General features: G+C 37.6%; 4 protein-coding genes across 6 annotated transcripts; 1 reads left to right on the forward strand and 3 right to left on the reverse strand.

Annotated features, from left to right (window-relative positions):
- Window positions 1-78: 78 nt before the first annotated feature.
- LOC108601467 (uncharacterized protein CG45076) lies at window positions 79-16,139 on the forward strand. Its single transcript, XM_033294247.1, has 9 exons — window positions 79-271; window positions 4,609-4,635; window positions 4,905-5,384; window positions 5,492-5,604; window positions 5,666-5,796; window positions 7,983-8,184; window positions 8,244-9,005; window positions 15,458-15,647; window positions 15,710-16,139. The coding sequence occupies exons 1-9, from the start codon at window positions 197-199 to the stop codon at window positions 16,112-16,114; spliced, it is 2,385 nt and encodes a 794-aa protein (XP_033150138.1). The 5' UTR covers window positions 79-196; the 3' UTR covers window positions 16,115-16,139.
- LOC108602956 (synaptic vesicle glycoprotein 2B) lies at window positions 9,261-11,420 on the reverse strand. The gene is made up of 9 exons (XM_017991308.1): window positions 11,336-11,420; window positions 11,117-11,278; window positions 10,899-11,061; window positions 10,715-10,836; window positions 10,251-10,650; window positions 10,050-10,191; window positions 9,709-9,992; window positions 9,527-9,654; window positions 9,261-9,469 (listed from the first exon to the last, which is right to left on the reverse strand). Exons 1-9 carry the CDS (start codon window positions 11,403-11,405, stop codon window positions 9,423-9,425), a joined length of 1,518 nt encoding a protein of 505 aa, XP_017846797.1. The 5' UTR covers window positions 11,406-11,420; the 3' UTR covers window positions 9,261-9,422.
- LOC108602955 (synaptic vesicle glycoprotein 2B) lies at window positions 11,977-14,080 on the reverse strand. Its single transcript, XM_017991307.1, has 8 exons — window positions 13,957-14,080; window positions 13,739-13,900; window positions 13,519-13,681; window positions 13,252-13,373; window positions 12,889-13,195; window positions 12,589-12,829; window positions 12,120-12,531; window positions 11,977-12,064 (listed from the first exon to the last, which is right to left on the reverse strand). Exons 1-8 carry the CDS (start codon window positions 14,060-14,062, stop codon window positions 12,030-12,032), a joined length of 1,548 nt encoding a protein of 515 aa, XP_017846796.1. The 5' UTR covers window positions 14,063-14,080; the 3' UTR covers window positions 11,977-12,029.
- Window positions 16,140-16,356: 217 nt separating the features above from the next.
- LOC108602952 lies at window positions 16,357-21,691 on the reverse strand. 3 transcript variants are annotated; one of them, XM_017991304.2, is made up of 7 exons: window positions 21,676-21,691; window positions 20,938-21,051; window positions 19,794-20,193; window positions 19,629-19,740; window positions 19,428-19,567; window positions 18,005-19,373; window positions 16,357-17,950 (listed from the first exon to the last, which is right to left on the reverse strand). In XM_017991304.2, exons 3-7 carry the CDS (start codon window positions 20,098-20,100, stop codon window positions 16,837-16,839), a joined length of 3,042 nt encoding a protein of 1,013 aa, XP_017846793.2. In that variant the 5' UTR covers window positions 20,101-20,193; window positions 20,938-21,051; window positions 21,676-21,691; the 3' UTR covers window positions 16,357-16,836. The 3 variants fall into 3 exon arrangements, with proteins under 3 accessions (XP_017846793.2, XP_017846791.2, XP_017846790.2); XM_017991302.2 differs by having other exon boundaries at window positions 19,794-20,196; XM_017991301.2 differs by lacking the exons at window positions 20,938-21,051; window positions 21,676-21,691 and having other exon boundaries at window positions 19,794-20,526.
- Window positions 21,692-21,807: the final 116 nt, after the last annotated feature.

A 21,807-nucleotide genomic window follows, 5' to 3' on the forward strand; every position in this document is an offset into this window, starting at 1 on the left:
GAAGACAAAGAGAAAGAAAATGAGAAAGAGCACACAAACAAATTCGAATTCTTGTATTAGAATTATTATAAGGAGCTGGTCCAAGCGATTCTCAGACAGAACGATTCGAACGGGCGTCAAGTGAAGACACGAAAGTCAAAATTATCGAAACGATACCAACGATCAAGTGAATACATATCAATTCTAATTCTTCAAAATGGTTTACGAAAGTGGATTTACAACCCGTAGAACCTACAGCTCTAGGCCTGTGACTACGTCTTATGCCGTGACGGTAAGTCATCAAGATATAATACTATATTTCGAGACTTAAAATAATGTGCTCGTATGTTTGTATTTTGTACTTGTTCAAAATAGTAGTGTGGTTCGCGATTCAAACTAAAAAATATGTGAAATATATCTGCGAGAAATCAAAATTACAATTTGGGCATTTTAAATAATTAAATAATTATAAATTTCAACATTTTTGTATGCAGATAGATTTGACATATTTGGCACAAATCGTTTTTAAAACCATATAGCCATGCGGATTTATTTTTCGAGTACATGTCTAGTAGGCGCTTTATCCCACTTGCTGTATTCCGTAATATCATTTTAGTAAAGTGCAATAATTATTTAAGAAATTGAAACACGTTTGATTGCAAATGCAAAAGTAAATGTAGGTTTTACATATGAATATCGTATCTGCATTAAAATACAAAAAAAAAAATATATATATACTTAAAATTACATAAATCAACATACAATATGCATGTCTAGATTTACATTTACATAAGTACATACATACAAATAAGTAAATATGAGTACATAACATACTTTTAAATTAATATATGTTTCTTTAAATTCAAAATCAGTTAAATAAATTTGTTATGTGTATCTGTTGGTCCCAATTGAATACTAAAATATATATGCATACATACATATAGTGTTTATTTTCAATAAGCAAGCATCCGGTTCACTTACACAAAAAAAGTTTAAGTACTACTTATATAGGACATACTTAGTACATAAAAGCTATAAGAGCAAGACTCGCGAGAGAGTCTCAAACATTCAAATATAAATGTACATATGAGTATATTCATGTGTGTAAGGTATGTTCTATATATTGCTGTCTTTGTAAGAGTAGGAAAATATTTTGCATCGTATGCCACTTGCTCTTTATTCAATTCTCGACTTGCCTTGATACAAATATCCCAAGGTTATGGCTATTTTCTCCTTCATAATAATTTCTAAAAAATTTTACGCCACGTCATAAACTTAGCGGACACTATTTGGCAAACGCACAAAACTCAGTCGCCGATTTTGCTCTCTAATGTTCCAATTATAGTCTTCGATATACATACACATTCTGTGATCCATTAAATTAAAAATTCAATAAAGGTGAACAAATTACATATTAAAATGCTCCGTTAATGAAATGTGTTATGAAGTATATTATATTGTATTTATATACATGTAAATCATAGTAGGATACATACAGCGGATAGATATTTATTCTGGATATTTCTGAGATTCTCATTATATTTTTGTAGACTAAAAATTTGCTTAAGTTTAATTTTTTTTTTCAAATATTTTGTTATTGTTTTCGTTTTGTGTATTTTGTTTTTAAATGTGTGTGTGTATGTACGTGTTTGGGTGTATGTACGTATGTGGGAATGTGCATATATATATACATACATATATATATATGTATTTATGTGTAATATAAGATGCTCGCGCATTTTGCTTCGCGCAATCCTAAAAATATCTTTTCGATTTCCAAAACACATGCAAATTAACCAAGTCTACAATAAGAAAAACAAATTTTCAAATTTTTTCAACAAGCTTTGTATTTGAAAGATACAGAAATTTTCATAGCTATTTTGTTTACGTATGTATTTTCAATATTTCGACTTGACAATAATTTCAATTAAGTTTAGTTGGTTAATTTAATTGTGTATAAATTAATGGTTAGGTTTGTTGTTATATATAATTACTAAATGTTTTGATGGCTAAGCTAATATTGTATATAATATGCGTTCTTAATCAGTCCCAATTATTAATGAGTTATTTACTGCTGTACATGTACAAGTCCAAAGCTAGAAATGCAATTGATTTTACTTACAGCCACACTACTTTACATAAAACTTAGCACCTGTGTATATATATCTTGGCTTTGTTTAAATGTGCCTTCAAATTAACCCAACAAACTATGGAACGACTTCCGCTTTATTATGTATTTACGTACTTAGTGTGTATAAAGCCAGTCACCTCGAGGTTTTCAAATACCAGGCTTATTAACCTTAATCAAATGTATATATGTTTGGATCCGCACAGTTTTGTAAATATGCAGCTCAGTAATGTGTCTCACCTGATGATTGCGATAACAATGTCGCCGTTTTACCAGCCTACTGCACCGCCAAAAATCCTTCAATGCATACCTTGACAAATGTAAATTTGGGCTTTCTAAATTACAAATCCACATGTTCTGTGGCATTTTGGGCATTGCAGAGACCAACTAGACCACCAATTGACTGGGAGAAAGTTCCTTTCGTGCCAAGGCCTTCACTCATCTCAGATCCGGTGACTGCGTTCGGAGTTCGTCGATCGGCCCAAGAGCAACGCAAGCGATCTATACTCGATCCCATTAATCGATCGGCCATTAAACCAAACTATAAGATTGTCTATGAGCCCATTGAGCCCTATGTGTCGACTCGCGACAAGAATCGTGAGCGAATTCTCAGCGAAGTGCGCCAGCATATCGAGACTGTGGAAGCCGGTGGCAATACGGCTGCCCGCACGTCGCGAGACTCTCTCGACAGTCAGCTGCCCCGCCTTCACCGTGCCGTCTCAGAGACTATGCCGGTGCGACGTGAAAGCTATCGCAATGAAAAATCGGGCGCCGTAGTCACAAAATACTATTTTTAGATAAAACGATTAACAATAGGACCAGCAGTCCCCTTAAAAACGAATAACGAATCCCGAACCAAAAAAACAAAGAGACAGAGGAAGAGTATGAGAGAGAGAGAGAGAGAGAGAGAGAGAGAGAGAGAGAGAGAGAGAGAGAAAGAGGGAGAGAAAAATCTATCTAAAGTGAAAGAATCTTTTAATTTATAGTACAATAAGTTCAATAAGGTTGCAATGTACACATAGCCACATGCTACATACACTATTTACTTACATTCAAACTGTTCTGTAGTTAACACTTCCACTGTTTTCATTCTGTATCTAATAATTCCCCACACATAAACTGTTGTTTATATATGTACATCTAAAATCTATTCTGAATTGAATCGCATTAAACTTTAAAAGATTCGAACATGTTTCAATTTCCTTTTTTCCATTTTGGTTAGACTTAAGTCAATATTGATTTAAGTGTATAGCACATAGCCATATTATGTTTATATTTATGTATGTATTATGTATACAAGTAAAAATAATTCCGATCAACAGATAACATTCTACATGAAATTCACTTCTAGCTGGTCCACTGATTTGGAAAATCTTTCTAAAATTATTGAATTAAATTCTTTAAAAATATATTGGAATTAAATATTATTATAGCAATGTTATGTAAATATTTTCTGCATCAGCGGACCCGCTTCATGTAAAAGTAATTTGCAATTTGTAGAGATGCGTAATTGGAACAGCAAGCTGGTTAGCTAAACTTAATAGCAGCATAATATATTTATGGGTATTGTCTCTTTTCCATAATTAATCTCAACGTAAATGTGTGAACCGGAAAATATAGACTCCACGCTTAGACCTGTGCACGGATAGACCCGGCTCGCATCGCGCCGCATCGGACTACTCGTACACCTCAAAGGTCGAGAAAAGCAGCTACAATTCGAGCGACCCTTACGCCAGGCCAGAACGCTCCACCTACTCTTCGACGGTGGAGAAAACATCGCGTAGCGGTCCTGGTGGCTACAATTACAGCACCGAGCGCACCAGCACCACTGGCGGTGGACCCGGAGGCTATAGCTACTCGTCTACAACCTCTGGAAATTTGCCCGGTGGCACCAAATATCGCCACTTCTCTTACCATGTTTAAGCAGCCCGCCGATCAGTTCTTTTGTGGCTCACAACTTAATTATACTAATCAGTTTTTGCCTAATACTAGCAACTTGCAAAATATATATGCATAAACATACGTACATACGCATATACATAAGTACATAAAAACATAATCGTATTCGCATTCGTAGTATGTTTTGATTTAATGATTTCGATTGCTATCTGTCACTGAGCTTTTGTACTATATTATTCGAGTTGACTAACATCACTAATTGTCCAATTAATTGTTAACTATTTTAGTTTAGCGATGTTAAAGCAAACAGTCTTTGAATGTACTTATGTATGTATTTAATCACCATAAGCCATTTATAAATTCAAAAGTATTTGTGATACAATAAAACGAATTCAAATTTACCTTAAACTGTATTTACATACATACAAGAGCTTTATTTAATTTGGAACTATTTAGACATACACACATATACGATATTCATATGAAGTAGAAGAACAGTTGCATATGAAATGATATTGGGTTCAGTCTTGTGATTGCAAATATTATAGACTCTGAGAATTGGAAAATACAATACAATACAATGTCGTACATTTCTTTTACAGTATCCAAGCGTTCAGAAAGTAACTCGTGTAAGTAATTCACAGAACTCATTCAGTTGCTCATAATGTGCTTGTCATACACCTGTCATAACTCATCATCATCATAAGCTGGAGACCAACTTGGTTAGTACTATAAAGCTATCAAATCTTTCACTTTGAAGAACTTGCTTTTAAGAGCAATTATAGTTTTCTTAAAATCATTACCATGCATCTCCTTCGCAAACTCATTCGACTTGCATATCATTTTCGCATATGATTATTAAGTTACATTGAAATAATAGCAAAATACAAAATATCAGGTATACAAAACGAGCTACCCAATCTACTCGAGCTACTCAATCCCAACAAGGCGCTACGTTGGTGGAACACGTGTTATTTCATCACCTGTTCGTGTTGTCACCTCTCCCACTCGCGTTGTATCGCGCATCATACACTCTCCATCGCCAGTGCGTGTTGTGCGCACAACAACGCGCGTAATTTCGTCTCCGGAGAGAACGACCTACTCCTATACAACGCCATCGACATATTATAGCCCAACTTATTTGCCATCGACCTACTACAGTTCATCCTACACCCCAACAACATCGTATACAACATACACACCTTCGTACTACTACAATCCGACAACAGTTACACGTGTTTATGCTCATGCTCGCTCGTTGTCACCGATGAGGATCACTACATCCCCGTTGCGTGTAACACCTTCATACCTGAAGAGACTTCCCCCCGGATATGGCGCCAGGGCCTTAACTAATTACCTCAATACCGAACCCTTTACCGTAAGTTATTTGTGGCTAACAATTCTGGCACAGAATTGTCATAAGCTCACTACTGTGTATTGGCTAGGTTCTAAAAGATTTTCTTTGCGCAATCCCAACAATTTTAGACCTTCTCTGAGGAAACCGGTAGGATTCGCAATCGTGCCCAATCATTGATGCGTGACCTGCACACGCCCGTTGTGCGTCGCGCTCGTAGCTGCACTCCGTTCCCCGTGACTGGGTAAGTCTTATTTGAGAGAGTTGGGACAGGCATTACTTGATTAGCAACTTAAATGTTTTAGATATGCCAATGGACCAACATCTCAACTAGCCTTAGATGCTTATGTGGCCCGCATTACGAACCCAGTGCGTCATGTCGCCAAGGAGGTACACAATATTTCTCATTACCCCAGACCAGCTGTTAAGTATGTCGGTAAGTGATTAAGTGTGGCTTTGAAACGCTTTACGAAATTGTGTCTGTCGCTGTCGTAAATTGATATAAATTTAAGTATGAGATAAACTATTGTTAAATTATATTTCTTAAACATTAATAAATAAAAAAGGTAAAAGTCATCTTGCATCTGTAAGGATATGTGGTGATAAGGCTTATAATGTTAGAAGGCCAATGTACGATTCGGACAAAGTCCGAAATGATATTAACCTCTTGTCCTGGTACCTTAGACATCCCACTTGGAAGAATGAGAAATCAAGCAATGAGAAACATAATAGTGTTGCTCATCAAGAAGGTAAGTACCGTGACAAACGGACTTTTCTATAACCTATCAATGCTGTAAATTGCCACAGAAATCCAGATACCCTTGCCCGCGTTAAATATTAACTCATGTTCATTTAACTCAAAGTTTATTGGATATAAGTAGTACACCTGAATGGTTTAGGAGGAGATGTGATGTAATGTGAATTTGCTATTGTTTCAGTTTATTCAAATAATTTAAGTTTTAACTCAAACGAAATGAAATTGTTGTGCTAGGAGCGAACTAAATTGAAGCATTTGTAACTAACGTATTTGGTTTCTGCAGCCTGATAATTTTCGTTCCTTGTAATTGACTAACTTAATACTTACGTTTTATGATTGATTGATTCTTTCCAGTTGAAGCTGTTGAAGTTGAGGCCTAAATGATAACATGCCTGACTTTATTGTATGGACATACACACTTCTTTTCAATAAAATCTATATTAAACAATACTATTGTTTGCCTGGTAGACACATAAGCACTCAAGATATCAAAATAATTATCATGCGATATCTGCATACGCAGTCTCTTTCACTTCCAGACTAACGCTCGTATCATCTAACTAACCAAAACTAAGGTCCAATGCTTTAGTTGTCACAAAAACAAATAGTTCGAATCATTAATTATTATTAACACTTATGCATCATTAATTTAAATGTGTTTAGAAAATTCGACAAAATTTGAGCGTATTGCTATCTGTAAACTTGCTATTTATATATCTATAATGTGCTCATTACAATTTATATAAATGTTTTTCCTTCAAAAATTCTGTATATATTTGATTATTTTCGCATATGCATATGAGAACATATGTACGTATATTTAAGCAACTATGCATATAATAAAAACAAATAATATTAACATACATACATACATACACACGAACATACCTATGTACTTAAGTACATATGTGTGCAAAGTTTATTTTTATAAAAAAACAAAACCTCATAATATTTTGTACTCTCATTTATTCAAACATTTTGGGCATTTATAAGAATGTACCTAATTTTTACTTCACAAATGAAACTAAAAATATTGCATATGTAGTCTTAAAAATGTGTAACTAAACTTTCGATTTGTATTGTATATTTAATATGTAAATTTGTAATATGTAAATTTTTCACTCTATACAAAATTCAATGTTTTTATTTGGGGCTGTTGGCTTAAGGGTTAAGATTGATAACTTAGCAATACTTCTTACATTTTATAGTTGGAATTAATCATGAGTTCACTCAAATGACCTTGACCTATATTTAATAGTGCTAGCCAGCAAACCTTGTGGTGGCCTATTTATATAGGACTGACATATGTATGTAAATGTGGGCAATAAGTCAGCAAGTGTTTCAATGTGTTTATCATAGAGGCAGTGCGACTAAAATCTACGCAAATTGTATATTCAGGTGTATTTTTGTAACTACCTGTATATATCTATATATATTTTTAATGATTTCACGTTACGGGTTCGGGGCTTAACATACATACACAAGACTGTATAAAATATCATGCATAAATGTACAAAAACTCTCAGCTTGGCTTAACAACACGAACACTTGGCTAACACTAATTATACGCGCCCCAGCCCTCATTTCCATTAATTACAAGCAATTACTCTATAACCGGAGTATTCTCTATCTGCAAGTCTCCGTTCTTGACGTATAGGCAAATACCTCATCAAACTAAAATAGTAAGTACTACTTATATATATGGATAATCTTCAAACTGTCTACATTGTAATTATTACAAGCGAGTGCTATAAGCACTTAACTCAAACATTATGTCTGTTTGAGTCAGATATACTTTTACATATTCATTAATTTTGTAACTATTTTGTAAGTCAATTATTAAAAGTTAGCACGGTGAATTACAGATGCCGAGCTGGACCCCAACCGTCCATCGAGAAAGTTCTCTGCTCCTAGACCACTAGAAGACCCCGTCGATCTGGAAGACAAGGAGAAGCAACGTCTGCGTCAGGAGCGCCTCTTTACTGTTAACGAAGAGGACTTAGATAATATTGATCTGGAGAAGAAGCGCGCCCAACGTGCTGATGATGCCAAAAATCGTGCAGAGAAGTAAGTGCCAGACATAGTTTCATTTACATATCCATTAACTTTGAACTCTCTGTGTGCAGAGCTGCCAAGGAGGCTGCTAAGCAAGCCAAGGCTGAGGAGGAGGCACGTCTAGCTGAGGAGGCAGCTCAAAGAGAGGCAGAGAAAGCGCGCGCCGCAAAGGCTGAGAAAGCGCGTTTAGCTGAAGAGGCACGCTTAGCCGAAGAGGCCGCCGCTCGCCAGGCTGAAGAGGACCGCTTGGCCGAAGAGGCGCGTTTAGCCGAGGAGGCTCTCTTGGCTGAAGCAGCAGCTCAAAAGGCAGCTGAAGAAGCCGCCGCTCGCAAAGCTGAAGAAGAGCGTTTGGCCGAAGAGGCACGCTTGGCTGAGGAGGCGCGTTTAGCTGAAGAGGCGCGTTTGGCTGAGGAAGCTGCTGCAGCTCAAAAGGCAGCAGAAGAGGCTGCCGCTCTCAAAGCAGAAGAAGAGCGTTTAGCTGAAGAGGCGCGCTTGGCGGAGGAGGCTAGATTGGAGGAAGAGCAGCGTATGCGTGAGCAGGAGCTGACTCGCTTGCAGGAAATTGAGAAGCAGGCCGAAGAAGAGCGCGAGGGAGAGCTGGCGAGACAAGCAGCCGAATTGGCTGAAATTGCCCGCCAAGAAGCCGAAATTGCGGCTCAGGAGCTGCAGTCTATTCAGAAGGGCGGCAGCGACATGGAGGAGCCCTTAGTTGATGAGCCAGATACGCCAGTAGAGGAAAATCCAGTCATTGAATTAACCTCGAATGTTGAGGATGTTTCTGGTGAAACTTTTGCCGAAGATGCTGAAAGCGAGGAAGAGGAATCAGAGGAAGAGTAATTTATTTATTGTCACTTGCCAAATTAAACAATATTGTTAATATTGTTATATCCTATCGAGCTGAAATGTATTTCTCAAATTTGATCATTATTTCACTAATATTAATATTTCCCTTTTTTATATTTTTATTTAAAGTCAATACGAAGTCAAAATAACTGCAGGTTTTGATTTCTGTTTGATGTACTTTCCTATTAAAAATAACTTCCTACAAAAAGTCAAACCTTGCATATATTTTAGCAATAAATATGTGGTTCAGGTGTTGATTTTTTATTTCATTTTTTAATCATTTGTTCACATCTAGTTTTACCACAATAAACATTTATTATTAGTTACCTAATATCATGTTGGTTTGTTATACATTAACAACGTTATAAAAGTAAGTAAATAATTGAAATGAATGAATATAGAATGTTTCATATTGAATTCCTGATTGGCAGACGGAAAACTATAAGAACGCAAACTGTAAAAATAATATATAATTATTTGTCTGTTTTCATAAAAAAATTCCATGACTTACCAAACAGTATAATGGTTAACAATGCAAAGGTTGAGTTGCAATAGGGCTGCAGCATAACGGCAATAATATTTGTGCCTGCAATAATACCCAGACGTCCCAAGGACATGCATAAGCTGACAGCTTTTCCTCTGTAAGCGTTTACATTAATAACTTTTCTTTTGTGTACAAGTTCATGAAAATACCTTAAATGCGTTGGCACAAGATCCACAACTGCGCCAATCATAATGGAAATCGAGAGTCCAGGTAGCAGTATATATAGACAAAATAGTATCAGCACTATAGTAGTGTTGGTAATAAAGTGCAACAGGATGCCGCTTAAAGTTGATAGTATAAGAGCGCCCAGCAAAACATTTTTACGACCAAGTGGATTTAGTATAGCGCCTTGAATAGCGAATCCTATGAGAAATGCCACGCCCACAATCATATTATCAATATAGGTCTTTTCTGTTATGACACTAGAGCAGAGCTGCAATAAAGCAAGTAAATATTAGCACGTTTTTTATTTTTTAAACAAATTATTTACCTCATTATCGTTGGTAGCATTAGTGTTGCTTGAGTTTTTAAAAGAATTATCCAAAATTTCACATACTGTTGAGCTGCTGCTATTGCCAGCGATAGACGAACGGTTAACAATTTCAGGAAACCAAAATTGCATGCCGTTTGAGCTGCAAGTAAATAAAAGTTAATGCCTCAGCTATTAAACAAGTTCTTGTCTACAACTCACCTAAAGAACATGCCCAGAACCGCAACAGTGCATAGAATAAAGTGTATTCCATGTGGCTTTTTGAACAGTGGCACTGTGGCACGAGCAATATTTGTCAAAATATCACAGCCTTTGTTGTTCGTGAATAGATTCTCTTCGGATTGTGGCTCCGGTTTAAGGGAATATTCATTACACTTGAGCATTTGATTAACACGCTGGCCACGATTAAATTTACTTATCCACTCGACGGCCTCAACTGCTTCGTTTTCCTTATTTTGGGATAGCAACAGTTTGGGGCTTTCTGGATACATTAACAAGAGCAGTCCACCAATTAGACCGGGCAATAGATTCATTAGCATAATCAAGCGCCAGGGATGAAAACCGAAATCCCAGCCGGAGGATAGCACCAACCAAGCAGTTGCTGTAAAATTAAATATTGTAAGTTAAGCGAAGCTATTCGTTCTCTGTCTGTCACGCTTACTTACCTGGTACATAGATAGCACTCACACTAACAAACATGGTGGAATAATTAATGGCAACTGCTCTATGGCGAGGTATGTTGAATTCGGCTAGATATGCATAAAGTGCTGCTGAGACACCGCCCAGACTGTAAGTTGTTTTCAATGCTTAGCAAATATATGCATAATTTTAATAGCAATTAAAACTCACCTCAAGCCAGATAATAGATTTATAATATTGAATACCCAAACGCTTGTTACGAACATTTGAATAAATTGAAGGGCAACGCATATAAAATTACCATAAAGTAATACCTTACGTCGCCCCAGCGCATCACTTACGTATCCCAAGATATAGGTGGAGAGAAATAAACCTAAACAATTTATGCTATAGAATGTTATTGAATGAATTATTAGTTCGCGACTCACCTGCTATACTCGATGCCATCATAATACCTTTCTCAGCTTGCGTTGTTTCAAACTCGCACTGGGAGGCGATTACAATAATACTCATGGCTGTTTGTACACCCACAGATGTAAGTGTCAACAGCCCGCTAATGAGCAGCAGCAGCCATTGTGTTTTACCATAACCTGCAACAATATAGCTTAAGACTTAAGTGTTTTTTTAAAGTAGAGCGCCTAGCTTGCCTATCTTTTCCAAAATCTCATCGTACTCCCATGTATTGGACCTAATTGATTCCGTGCTAGAACGTTGCATCTTGACATTCCAAGTGATCAACACTTACTGACTGCTAAACTGGCAACAGCTGTGGTTTCCAAGTCTCTCATTTAAATGTATCATATAATACAAACAAACGTATTATACTAGAACAAGCGTTGGGGCGTGTAAGTTGAAACCTGTTGCGGCACGAACATGTTTGTGACATAGTCTTGATACTAGACTGTTAAGGAGAAGTATTACAATAAATAGAGACAATAAAATGTTTAAAACTGGTTAAGAGAGACCCTAAGATTTTATTCATAAATGCTTTTTCAACAGTGCGTATTAGTAATGCAAAAATACCCATGCAAATAAACAAAAGTAATTAAGTATGCGAAGAGCAATATCAAAGGCATGTCGAGACAAGTGAGAGTGTTTATATAAATTTGTCGCTGGGAATCAGAATGAATTAATTGCTATACAGCCTTGTATACTCAGTTCTTATTAGCTATATATCTTCATTTTGCACAAATGTCGATTCATTGGCTATATAAGCAGCGCATGCTAATTTTATTTTTGCTCGAATTTGTTTAACAAAATAACCCCAGCTTCACGGCAAATGATTTAAGGCAGTTTTAATTTTAACATTTATTCTTATATATTGCTTAACAATAATTAATCTTATATAGGTAACAGCAATGTCAGCAAGGCACAAACTGCAAATTAAAATTGATATTAGTAAACAACAGTAATTTTCATGTATAATCTTACACAAAACAAATCCAGAGAACACTCCAAATGTTAAAATGCAATATGACTCCAAGAGCACTCCAATAATATTGCTGCCAAATACGCTGCCAGTGCGTCCAACCATCAAGCAGATGCAAACTGCTTTACCTCTCAAATGTGTTGGCACCAGATCAACCACGGCACCACTCAGCACCGATATACACAGACTAGGCAGCACCAAGTATAAGCAGAAACAGACGACAATAGCGATTTCATCCTTCATCCAGACCAGCAGTAAAGCGCAGCTAGCAGCTATAGCCAGCCCACCTGTTATTGCTGACTTGCGTCCGATGTGATTAAGCACAAAGCCCATTATAATATAGCCCACAATTAAGGAGGAGCCATAAGTAATAGTATCTATATAGCTCTTCGTATTTATTTCATCGCTGCAAGCCTGCAAAAATATTTAAATTTATAACTCAATTAGATCATAAATAATAATCTCACATACGCTAATTGTGCTATTAAGATGCGATTGATCTATGGAAGCATCGATGACTTCGCAAACTGTCGTAGCGTCCTCTATGTCACTGGAGCCCAAGCGATTAAGTATTTCCGGATACCACAAGCCCATGCCCGACGAACTGAAGAAAAGCCCGCACATAATAGTGCAGCTTATGCTAAAGTTAAGCAAATGCGGCTTTTTAAACAACGGCAGTGTTTCCATCCACATTTTTTTAATAACTTGCACACTAAAATCAACAGTAAGTGTTTAATAAAAGAATTAAGTGAAAGACATTTGGAAACTAACGTAGAGTTGGAAACACTTAATGCATTCTCATCCTCAGCTGTTTCTTGTACCAGCAACATCTTCACTTTGAACTCGTGCAGTTCCTTGCCCGTATTCTTCATTGAAATCCAATTGACGGCAGCAAAGGCGTCATCAGTTTTTCCCTTTGCCAATAAGAATTTAGGACTTTCTGGTAAGTTTAAGAGCATTAATGTTCCCAACAGACCGGGCAGCATATAAAAAATAGTAAGCAAGCGCCAAGGACGGAATAAAAATCCGTCAATTATTTCAAAGCTCCAATCCATGGACATAACCAGCCACGCAACAGCTAATAAATATTTTGGTTTAAGTTAAATAAAAATAATTAGCATTTTTTTTAATTACCTGGCACATAAACTGCTGAAACACCAACAAACATACTGGCATAGTTAATAACTACTGGACGATGTTTGGGTGTATAAAATTCTCCCAGATAGGCGTACGTTGTGGAAGACGCACCAGCAATACTATTGAAATTGTTGGAGATTGTAAATAAAAGTGTTGATAAGTTAGTTTTATGCGCCTGACTCATATCGCAACTATTTTTATAACGCAATTTTAATAGTGCTTCATCATTAAATAAATATGTAAATGAAAAACGAGAATACTTACAAGAAGCCAACAAAAAATCGCACAACAACATAAATCCAGTAGTTAGGAATAAATATGGAAACCAAGGACAAAATATTACCGGTAAATGTGGTGTATATCAAAATGGGTCTACGTCCAATAGAATCGCTAAGGTAGCCCCATATGTATGATGAAAAGAATATGCCTGTGAAAAAAGTAAGTACTCTGGACTCTTGATAGCTTACATTTTTAGTAAAATTACCAATAAAACTGGCTGCACTCATTATGGCCTTGTCCATTGAATTTGTTGCAAAGTCACATTGTGATACAATGGTTATGTAAGACATGGACATGGTTTCATTGATGACCATCATTAGCAAAAGTCCTGCTGCAAGGAGCACAATCCATTGCACTCGACCAAACCCTATGTCGTGCAATAAGTTAGATAAGCGCGAAAATCTTTCAATTTATTAGGCATACCGAGCAATTTAAGCACTTCCTCGTATTCATGTCCATGGGACACACTTTTATCCGTATTTTCTGTAGGTTTTGACTCAATGTCTTGAGGTCCGTTGGGTTCAGCCATTATAACTATTATTTTTATTTTATAATTTCCTCTACAAAATTACTGTCATTACCGTATAGGAAGCAAGCAGCTACTGATGGAAGCTTGATGAGTTCTGGGACATATAAGTTGGCAAAGTTTCTCGTTCAAGAGGAGGGCTAACGTTTCAACATTGGAGGTTGGGTTATCAGTGCACAATAAAGATAAACAAGACTCTGAATGTCAACAGTTTGATTTATCAAATGTGTATCACTCATTTCTGCGTGCCAAGAATTTGAATAGAAGCACATGCGCTTGCTCTAAATGAAACTAAACTATAAAACACCCTAAACTTACATTGCTAAATGTACATAATATAACATTTTTCTTTTTATCTTTTTCATAAACTTATTATGATCCACTATAAGCTACATTTGATTTCCCCTTTGAGTCATCTGTAAGCATACAAAATTTTCGTTTTAAAGTTTTATTTAAAGTTTAAATCCAATAGGGCATAAGATGCCTCGTTTTCTCAATTCATTAGAGCAAATAATGTGATTGCTGCTACCCATCGCAAATACACAAGCTTGCAAATAAACAAATATGGTATATGGTACTCTTGAAATTAATTTATTTTTTCTTTTTATGTGGATACATATGTAAGTAAACACATTGTGTATTAGCAAGTAAGTTTCATTCATAACAATCCGGCCCCCGTTGACAACATCTTCTCTTTGCAATTTAAATTTTTAAGTAGTTTGTGATAACAGCAAGATACTGTATGTATGTCTGATTATCTGACCATAAAAATCTTCACAAGTCTTATAAGGCTTGGTAATTGTAAAGTGTGAAAACAATACAGATACGGTTTGTGGGGCACATAAATAGTTATAAACATGGATTATTAGGACATGTGTTTGCTTGCTTAGGAATTAGCTACTGTGCACCGTGACGTTACTTTGCCTTGTTATTGTTCGGACTTTAATTGTTAACGGAACAGAACAGAAGTGGTCCTTCCGGTCGCCATTAACATCCGTATTGATAGAATCCATATCGAAGTATTAGTGATTCATCGATAAATATGTATTTGCTTACTTATCACTTTATACCCTTAACTTAACTTAAACTAGTATCACATATTTTAATTCCTTTTCATTCAATTTATTTAACAGCTGTATTGTATAGTATTTCTCCCACTTTTTTGAATAATTTTTAGTTGTTTTATAAATAATTTTGTTTGCAGTACAATGCATTAAGATCTGTGCTTGCTAGTTGGTTGTTAAATTTAAAACCGCCAATTGTCGATACCGATTTGCAATAATCTCAGTGCTTTACCAATATACTTTTGACTCGTTACTAGAATCATTGCCCTGTATATCGCGCAAGCCATCGAAATTATATGCATCGAAATGGTTCCATCTCTAACTGTGGCATGTAAACATATAAATTAAAACAAAATAAACGAATGGCTGATTTTCAAGAGCAATTAAGGCAATATAGACAAGTTAAGAAGCGAAAAGAAACATTCAATAGTTTTAAAGCGAAACTAAGTAAATTCTGGATGCTGGGCACAGGCGCATACAACAACAATAAAGAAAAATGTGACGACACCAAAATCAACATCCAGGTATGTCTTTGTTTATGTGGCAATCTGTATAAAATCATAACATATTTCAATGTTTTTTATAGAATGCCAAGTCAGTGAACTCTGACACGACTTCAATCAGCAGCTCAAATAATGAAAATTCGGGATTTAGTGATGACGAAGAACTAACATCAGAAGCGGGCAACACAATCGGTACAACAGCTGACGAGCGAAAGGAGAGTAAGGTGCTCAAGTACACACTATGGGCAGTTTATTTGCTTTTTTGGATTACACTATATGTCATAGCAATAGAGCTTAAGTTTGGGCTCGTATTCTTGATGTTCTCCGCATTATTTGGCATATACTTCAATACCAGAACTGGCACTAAGAAAAAAAATGAAATTAGTGCATATAGTGTGTTTAACAAAAATTTCGAAAGTATAGACGGTACCTTGAAGGCGGAACAGTTCGATCGAGAAATGCGATACGGTGCGGGCAGTGTACACTAAGTAGATGACAAAGTAAAAACTATTGTTTTAAATTTTGCAATAATTTCCAAAAATGTACATTTTATTCTAAGAAATAGCATTCAAATTTCCAATTAACAGTTTATTGAACTCATTTAAGAGGGCAGCACATATGTATGGACGTTTATATTACATTCAATTATGTTAAACAACAGTCGTCTCATCTTTGAACTGAACATTAAGTGTCTGAATACCGTAAGGCTGGTCATGAAAACATTAGCTACTTGTTTACATATCTTATTTAATCATACGTGTGTATGTGTTTGCTTTTACACTTACAATTAGGAAGCAGGTATTTTTAACTAAGTAGTATAGTGTTTAAGAGTACATTTACTAAGCAATTCTATGTGTTTGCGCAGTCGGCCTTAGTCTATGAATAGAGTATACATTTTGTCGTGCTATCCATTAAGAGTAATAAGGCTTTCTTAGTTGGTTTTTACATACATTCATATCTAAAATAACAATAGCTTAGTCGACAGAGCTTAGCATAGTTTATAGTATTGTGTTCCAACTACATGAAAGCTTAGGGTCCGGCATTAAACAATCTGTTGGGACTTAATATTAAATAATAATTTAATGGATGTATGTGTATCTCTCTAACGACATGTATTGTTCCGTAAGTCCTGTAATGATCTCCCAGTATGTAAATACAAATGCTCACATTCGTTCTATGTGACCATAAGCTCTCTGGAGGTCTCCTTATGCTAGCATTTTGGTAGGAAAGATATTCGCGAGGGCAACAAGCACATGATGCTCAGTGCCATGAGCATATGCCAAATGGAATGGACTATGTGATAGTTCTGCTTGGTTTGTAGGAATGCATAGCAGACGAGCCCAATCATCACCAGCACCGTGCCGAAGGGTAAGAAGATGGTTAGATAGCGACGCGCTGGAAACAGTCTACGTGTTTTGGCGCAGCGCAAGCCCCAGCTGGTGGAGATGAGGCAAATGCCCGTTAACGCTGGAAGCAGGAATACCCAAAGACTCTGCTTGTTCAGCTCGGTGCCAAAGGCCAACAATATGGCGCCCAGCATGTGCAGCAGCGAGACGAGCTTCTCCGGCACATTAGCCATGGCAATGAGCGTTACCCAAATGGCCAGTAGACCACAATAGAAGTCGCAGAACTGCAGCACGCCAATCTTGACCAAACAAAAGCTATACTCCTCCTCTCCCGAGTCGCAGGCATGATAGAATATGGAGAAAAACATGGCAAAGAAGTAAATGACGCCTTCGGTATAGTAGCGTCGTCTGATGGCCATATACACGCTTGGTAAAAACAGCAGATTGCTCGTTGTGAGCAGCACCGAGGCTATCACTATAGACATGCTGGACGGCAGCTGGCTGTCCTCAGTGCAGTCCCAGCCACGATAGCCCTTCACGCATACGCAGGTGGAGAAAACAAAGCCACCGGACATGTAATGATAGCAGCGTCCAAAGCGGCCACAGCGTCCGGAAACACAGGGACTCGATGAGATGGTGAACACGACCGATGTGGTGCAGTTGTCGATCGCAAAGTGCTGCTCGGTGGCCGCCTTGTGATGCACTTCAAAGCGCCGCGTCATTTCCATATAATTGTCCGTGCACTTCTTTTCCATCATGCACTCCTTCACCTTGAGTGTTTCCGATTCGTTCATGCCCGCCAAGCAGTCCTGGTTGTTGATGCACAGCTCATAGGCCTTGGCATGAGCAGCACAGGAGCAAGGTGGGTTCATATCCTGCAGCAGCGACGAATACTGACGCACAAAATCCTTTACGCTGTCGATTATGGTAACGCGTGCAGTCTCCGCGCCATGACAATAGAGTCCCATGGTCACGTACCTGCAACAAATGGTCAGCACAACCAACTCAAAGCGAACTGCATTTGCTACTCACCAGATTCCGGTTTCGGGAAACGGCACATGAATCTGTCCCATGTTCTCTGTGTGGTTAACAATGCTCGAGGCCTGCAGCAGCCGTGAGCCATAGCGACATTTATCTGGCCACGTGGGCACACCTGGTAGATTCAAATGCATGCACACTATAAGCTGCATGCTCTGATTGTTGCGCTGCTCTTTGGTTAGTGGCGTTTCATCCAAGCCGCCCACAAGTTTCTCCGCCAGAATGCCGCCTCGCTCTGAGGATGTCGATGTGGTTGGCAGCACGGGCATTTGCTCTTTCTCTTGATTCATTGACACAGCAAAGGTAACTGTGCCCCCGATGTCGTATACATCACCCACTTCAAAGGCAAATCCAGCCGCTGATTGCGCTGTTAGGTTGACCTGCTCCGGCACTGTGCCATTGCCATCCGGTTGCAAATCGTAGTCGAATAGAAAGAATTCACGATAACTCTGCCGCAGCAGGGCATAAAAGTCCATGCCATGAAAGCGTGTTGGATGCCAAAAATTGTTCGTGGCATTATTGGGCGCCTTGGCAGTCTCATTGTCAAATTGTATTTGTAGCGTATACGCAATATGGTGAGCTGTTGCTTTAACATTCGTCAAAGGCTCAGCATTGGCAGCATTATTAGCAGGCGATGGCAACTCTTCTGTGTTGTCAATAAAGCTCAGCTGAAAATAGTTCCATGTGTTTGGCTGCACATTAAACTCAATTGTGATTTGCTCGGTCTGATTTGTTTGGAGAGCTGTGCACTGCATATAGTTGAACTCGTTGCCGTCGTTGCCGTCGATGGCTTTGCAGTCTGGCGGTGCATATGGCGTATACCCGTTGGCCCGAATCTGAATGCCAACTTCCGGACAGTTGGAGCACACTTCTGCGAATGAGATGTGTGCTTGTGCCACACCAATGCCGTCTGGCACATAGAACTTGTAAATGATTTCATTGTTTGTGGTCGATCTGGCGCTGCTGTTGCTGTTGCTGTTGCCGTTGCTGCTGCTGTTGCTGTTGCTGCTGTTGTCCTTGTTGCTGCGGTTGTCAGACACTAGCGTCGAATCGGGTAAACCAGCATATGGGTATGCGTTTGGGTCTACTGGTGCTTTTAGTTGTTGCGGTTGTGGCACAGCACGCGATGAATCATGTTGCGTCCCACGCGAACTCCCTCGGGTACGATTGCCTGTGGCTATTGTCGCGTTTGTAGCTGTAGCTGGAGCTGTTTGTATTTTGGCGTTGGCTCTGTTGTTGGCATTGTGTGTTTGCGAGCTGGTGAGATTGCCGCTTTGCGTTTGCTCAGCATTTATGATAATCGGGTAGAAGCGTGTCACTGACAGCTCGGCCTGTATCAAACTGTCACAGGATGCAGACAGTCCTACAAAACAAAAGTCAAAACACTAGCAAACTCAAATCAGTTGCTTACGCTTACCTTGTTGCTCAATGCGATCATTGTTGGGATCTGTCCAGCTGATAAAAGCAACGCCAAACCAGTTGCCCATGACGGGTCCTTTAATATGTATGCGCTGCTCCACATCGTCGGAGTAGAACTGTAGAACTTGCGTTTGGTATCTGAAATAAGCAATTTATATTTATATCATAGACTTCCGAGACTCTCTGTGGATTTGCTTACCTGTCATCAGCGCTTATAAAGTTTTTGGGAAACGTTATATTTTCAGGATTTATCACAGGAAAGCTGCCCGGTTTTAAATACAGCGAGATATCTTTGGGCTTGCAATGTCTTTCTAAAATTGCCAGTTTAATATATTGATTAAATGAAGTTACTTTTGCTACTTACGAAAGGCACTTTTGGCTTCTTCAAATGCTTTAAAAGTAAAATATGCATCTCGTGAATCCATTGGCACATGAAAGTGTAGTATGGATACATCCTTGTAGGATGTATACTTCATCAGTGTATTGGATGGCAAGCGCACAATTAGTTTCTGATCCTTTGGTACTTCCATTTTCTCAGTTTTATCCTGCTGCGACTCACTAATGTGATATGCATTCTGCTGCTCTGCATCCTCATGAAACTGATTGCTGTCATTGCAACTAAACTGCTGGCTAAGATACAGCAGCGCCACCAGCACCACAGTCGCTTTCATGTTTATCCTTGCGCCTCTTTGGCGTGTGCGTTGTATCTATTCAGCAGCAGCAGCAATTTGTTGGCTCAGTGCGCTCCTCAGTGTGTCCAGTTGCTGCTGGTGTATAAGTAATCAATTGAAAGATTGTTTTTTTTCTTTGCTTGTTTGTTAAGCCAACTGTGTGCAAGTCTAACAATTTTTATTTCCACATGAACATTAGTGCCTGCCCAAAGGACATATGCCAGTCGGCTGTGTCAGCTTTTGTGATTTATGGCTTTTCTACATGACCCAATATAAAATCATGCAGGTATAAACGCTTGTCACGAAACTCGTTCAACTCTTTACGCCAAAAAAGCACAAAATACAACAACAGACAGAATCGTAAAAAAATAGACGCTTCAACTATAAAACGAACCTATTGTGGTAAGTGCTTAAATACAGCTTGCTATAATTTCTTTTTTTTTTTACACACAAGGCTAGGTTAATATTGTATTGAATCAATAGCAATTAGGCCTGTTTCCATATGCGCAAGCACATGCACTTATTATTTATAAAACTGTAACGTAGCCTTGTCTATCTGTAAACAAGAGCAAGTGCTTAAATTAGTTTTGTCTTTTATTTATTATTAAATTATATGAGTTATTACTTTACTCGCCTGAGGCGCGCTCGTTATGAGCTCACTGAGTATACTGATACATTCATGATTCGGAGAATGTTTCTTGCTTGAACTCAGTGTTATCAGTACCAAGTGCAATAAAACAACAACAAATGCTTATCTCTTTATGGTATACACTAGTGCTGTCTAACGAATTTGCTATACTCTAAAATTCGTGTTAAATTCCCCTTTTTTTTACTTACATATAGTTTGATGGCTTGAATGCGAATTTAGCGGCAAAATTATATGTTAATTCCAATGCCTTCATGACCATTTCCTGTTTGTTCCGCTCTATGACTAGTTATCAATTCCCTGAGCTTAAATAAAAGATACAAAAATATGCAAGCTGATTACAATGAAATTTTAATAATTGAATCAACTCAATTAATGCCTTTTTAAATAACGAAAACAATTGACAGAGTAATAAACATATGCAATGCATATCTAAATTACATTTGAAATAAATTGTTTATATATTTTACTATAAATGTGCAATACGTATGTCAACGCGAAAGTTCAAATGCTTCAACCCCTGCTGAGTGCTTTCAATTTGTTTTCATTAAATGTGCGTAATGTATGTGCACTAAAGTAGTTAATACATATATATACACACAACTCCAAAAATATGCCATAGTAATGAGTATAAATGTAGTTTTTGCATTTGCAGCTAATTTATCTTTCAGCGCAGCGTTATACGATATATCAATAGGTTAATAAGATCTGATATATATGGCTTCGGTGATCAAAGCTTTCAGTTATTTAATTACTGCGGTTTTTCATTGTAGAGCGAACAGTTATTAATGGCAAATAAAGTCCTATCTTTACTATGTGTAACAAATGTAATTTTTCAGTATATAAATTTGTTAAGTATACAAGCAATAGCCAATATCTAATATCTATATACGCACACTTTAGACTACATTAAATACTGTAACCCGCACACATTGATTAGTATCATTATGGCTAAATGATATGCACAGCAAGAGGGAAGGAAATTGTTTGAGGCACACAGATACTATATACACATGTATTATAGCAATATGTAAATAAATACCGAGGTTTGTTTACTTTAC

Source organism: Drosophila busckii, chromosome 3R (genome assembly GCF_011750605.1).
Source record: "Drosophila busckii strain San Diego stock center, stock number 13000-0081.31 chromosome 3R, ASM1175060v1, whole genome shotgun sequence".
In the NCBI taxonomy this organism is placed as follows: domain Eukaryota; kingdom Metazoa; phylum Arthropoda; class Insecta; order Diptera; family Drosophilidae; genus Drosophila; species Drosophila busckii.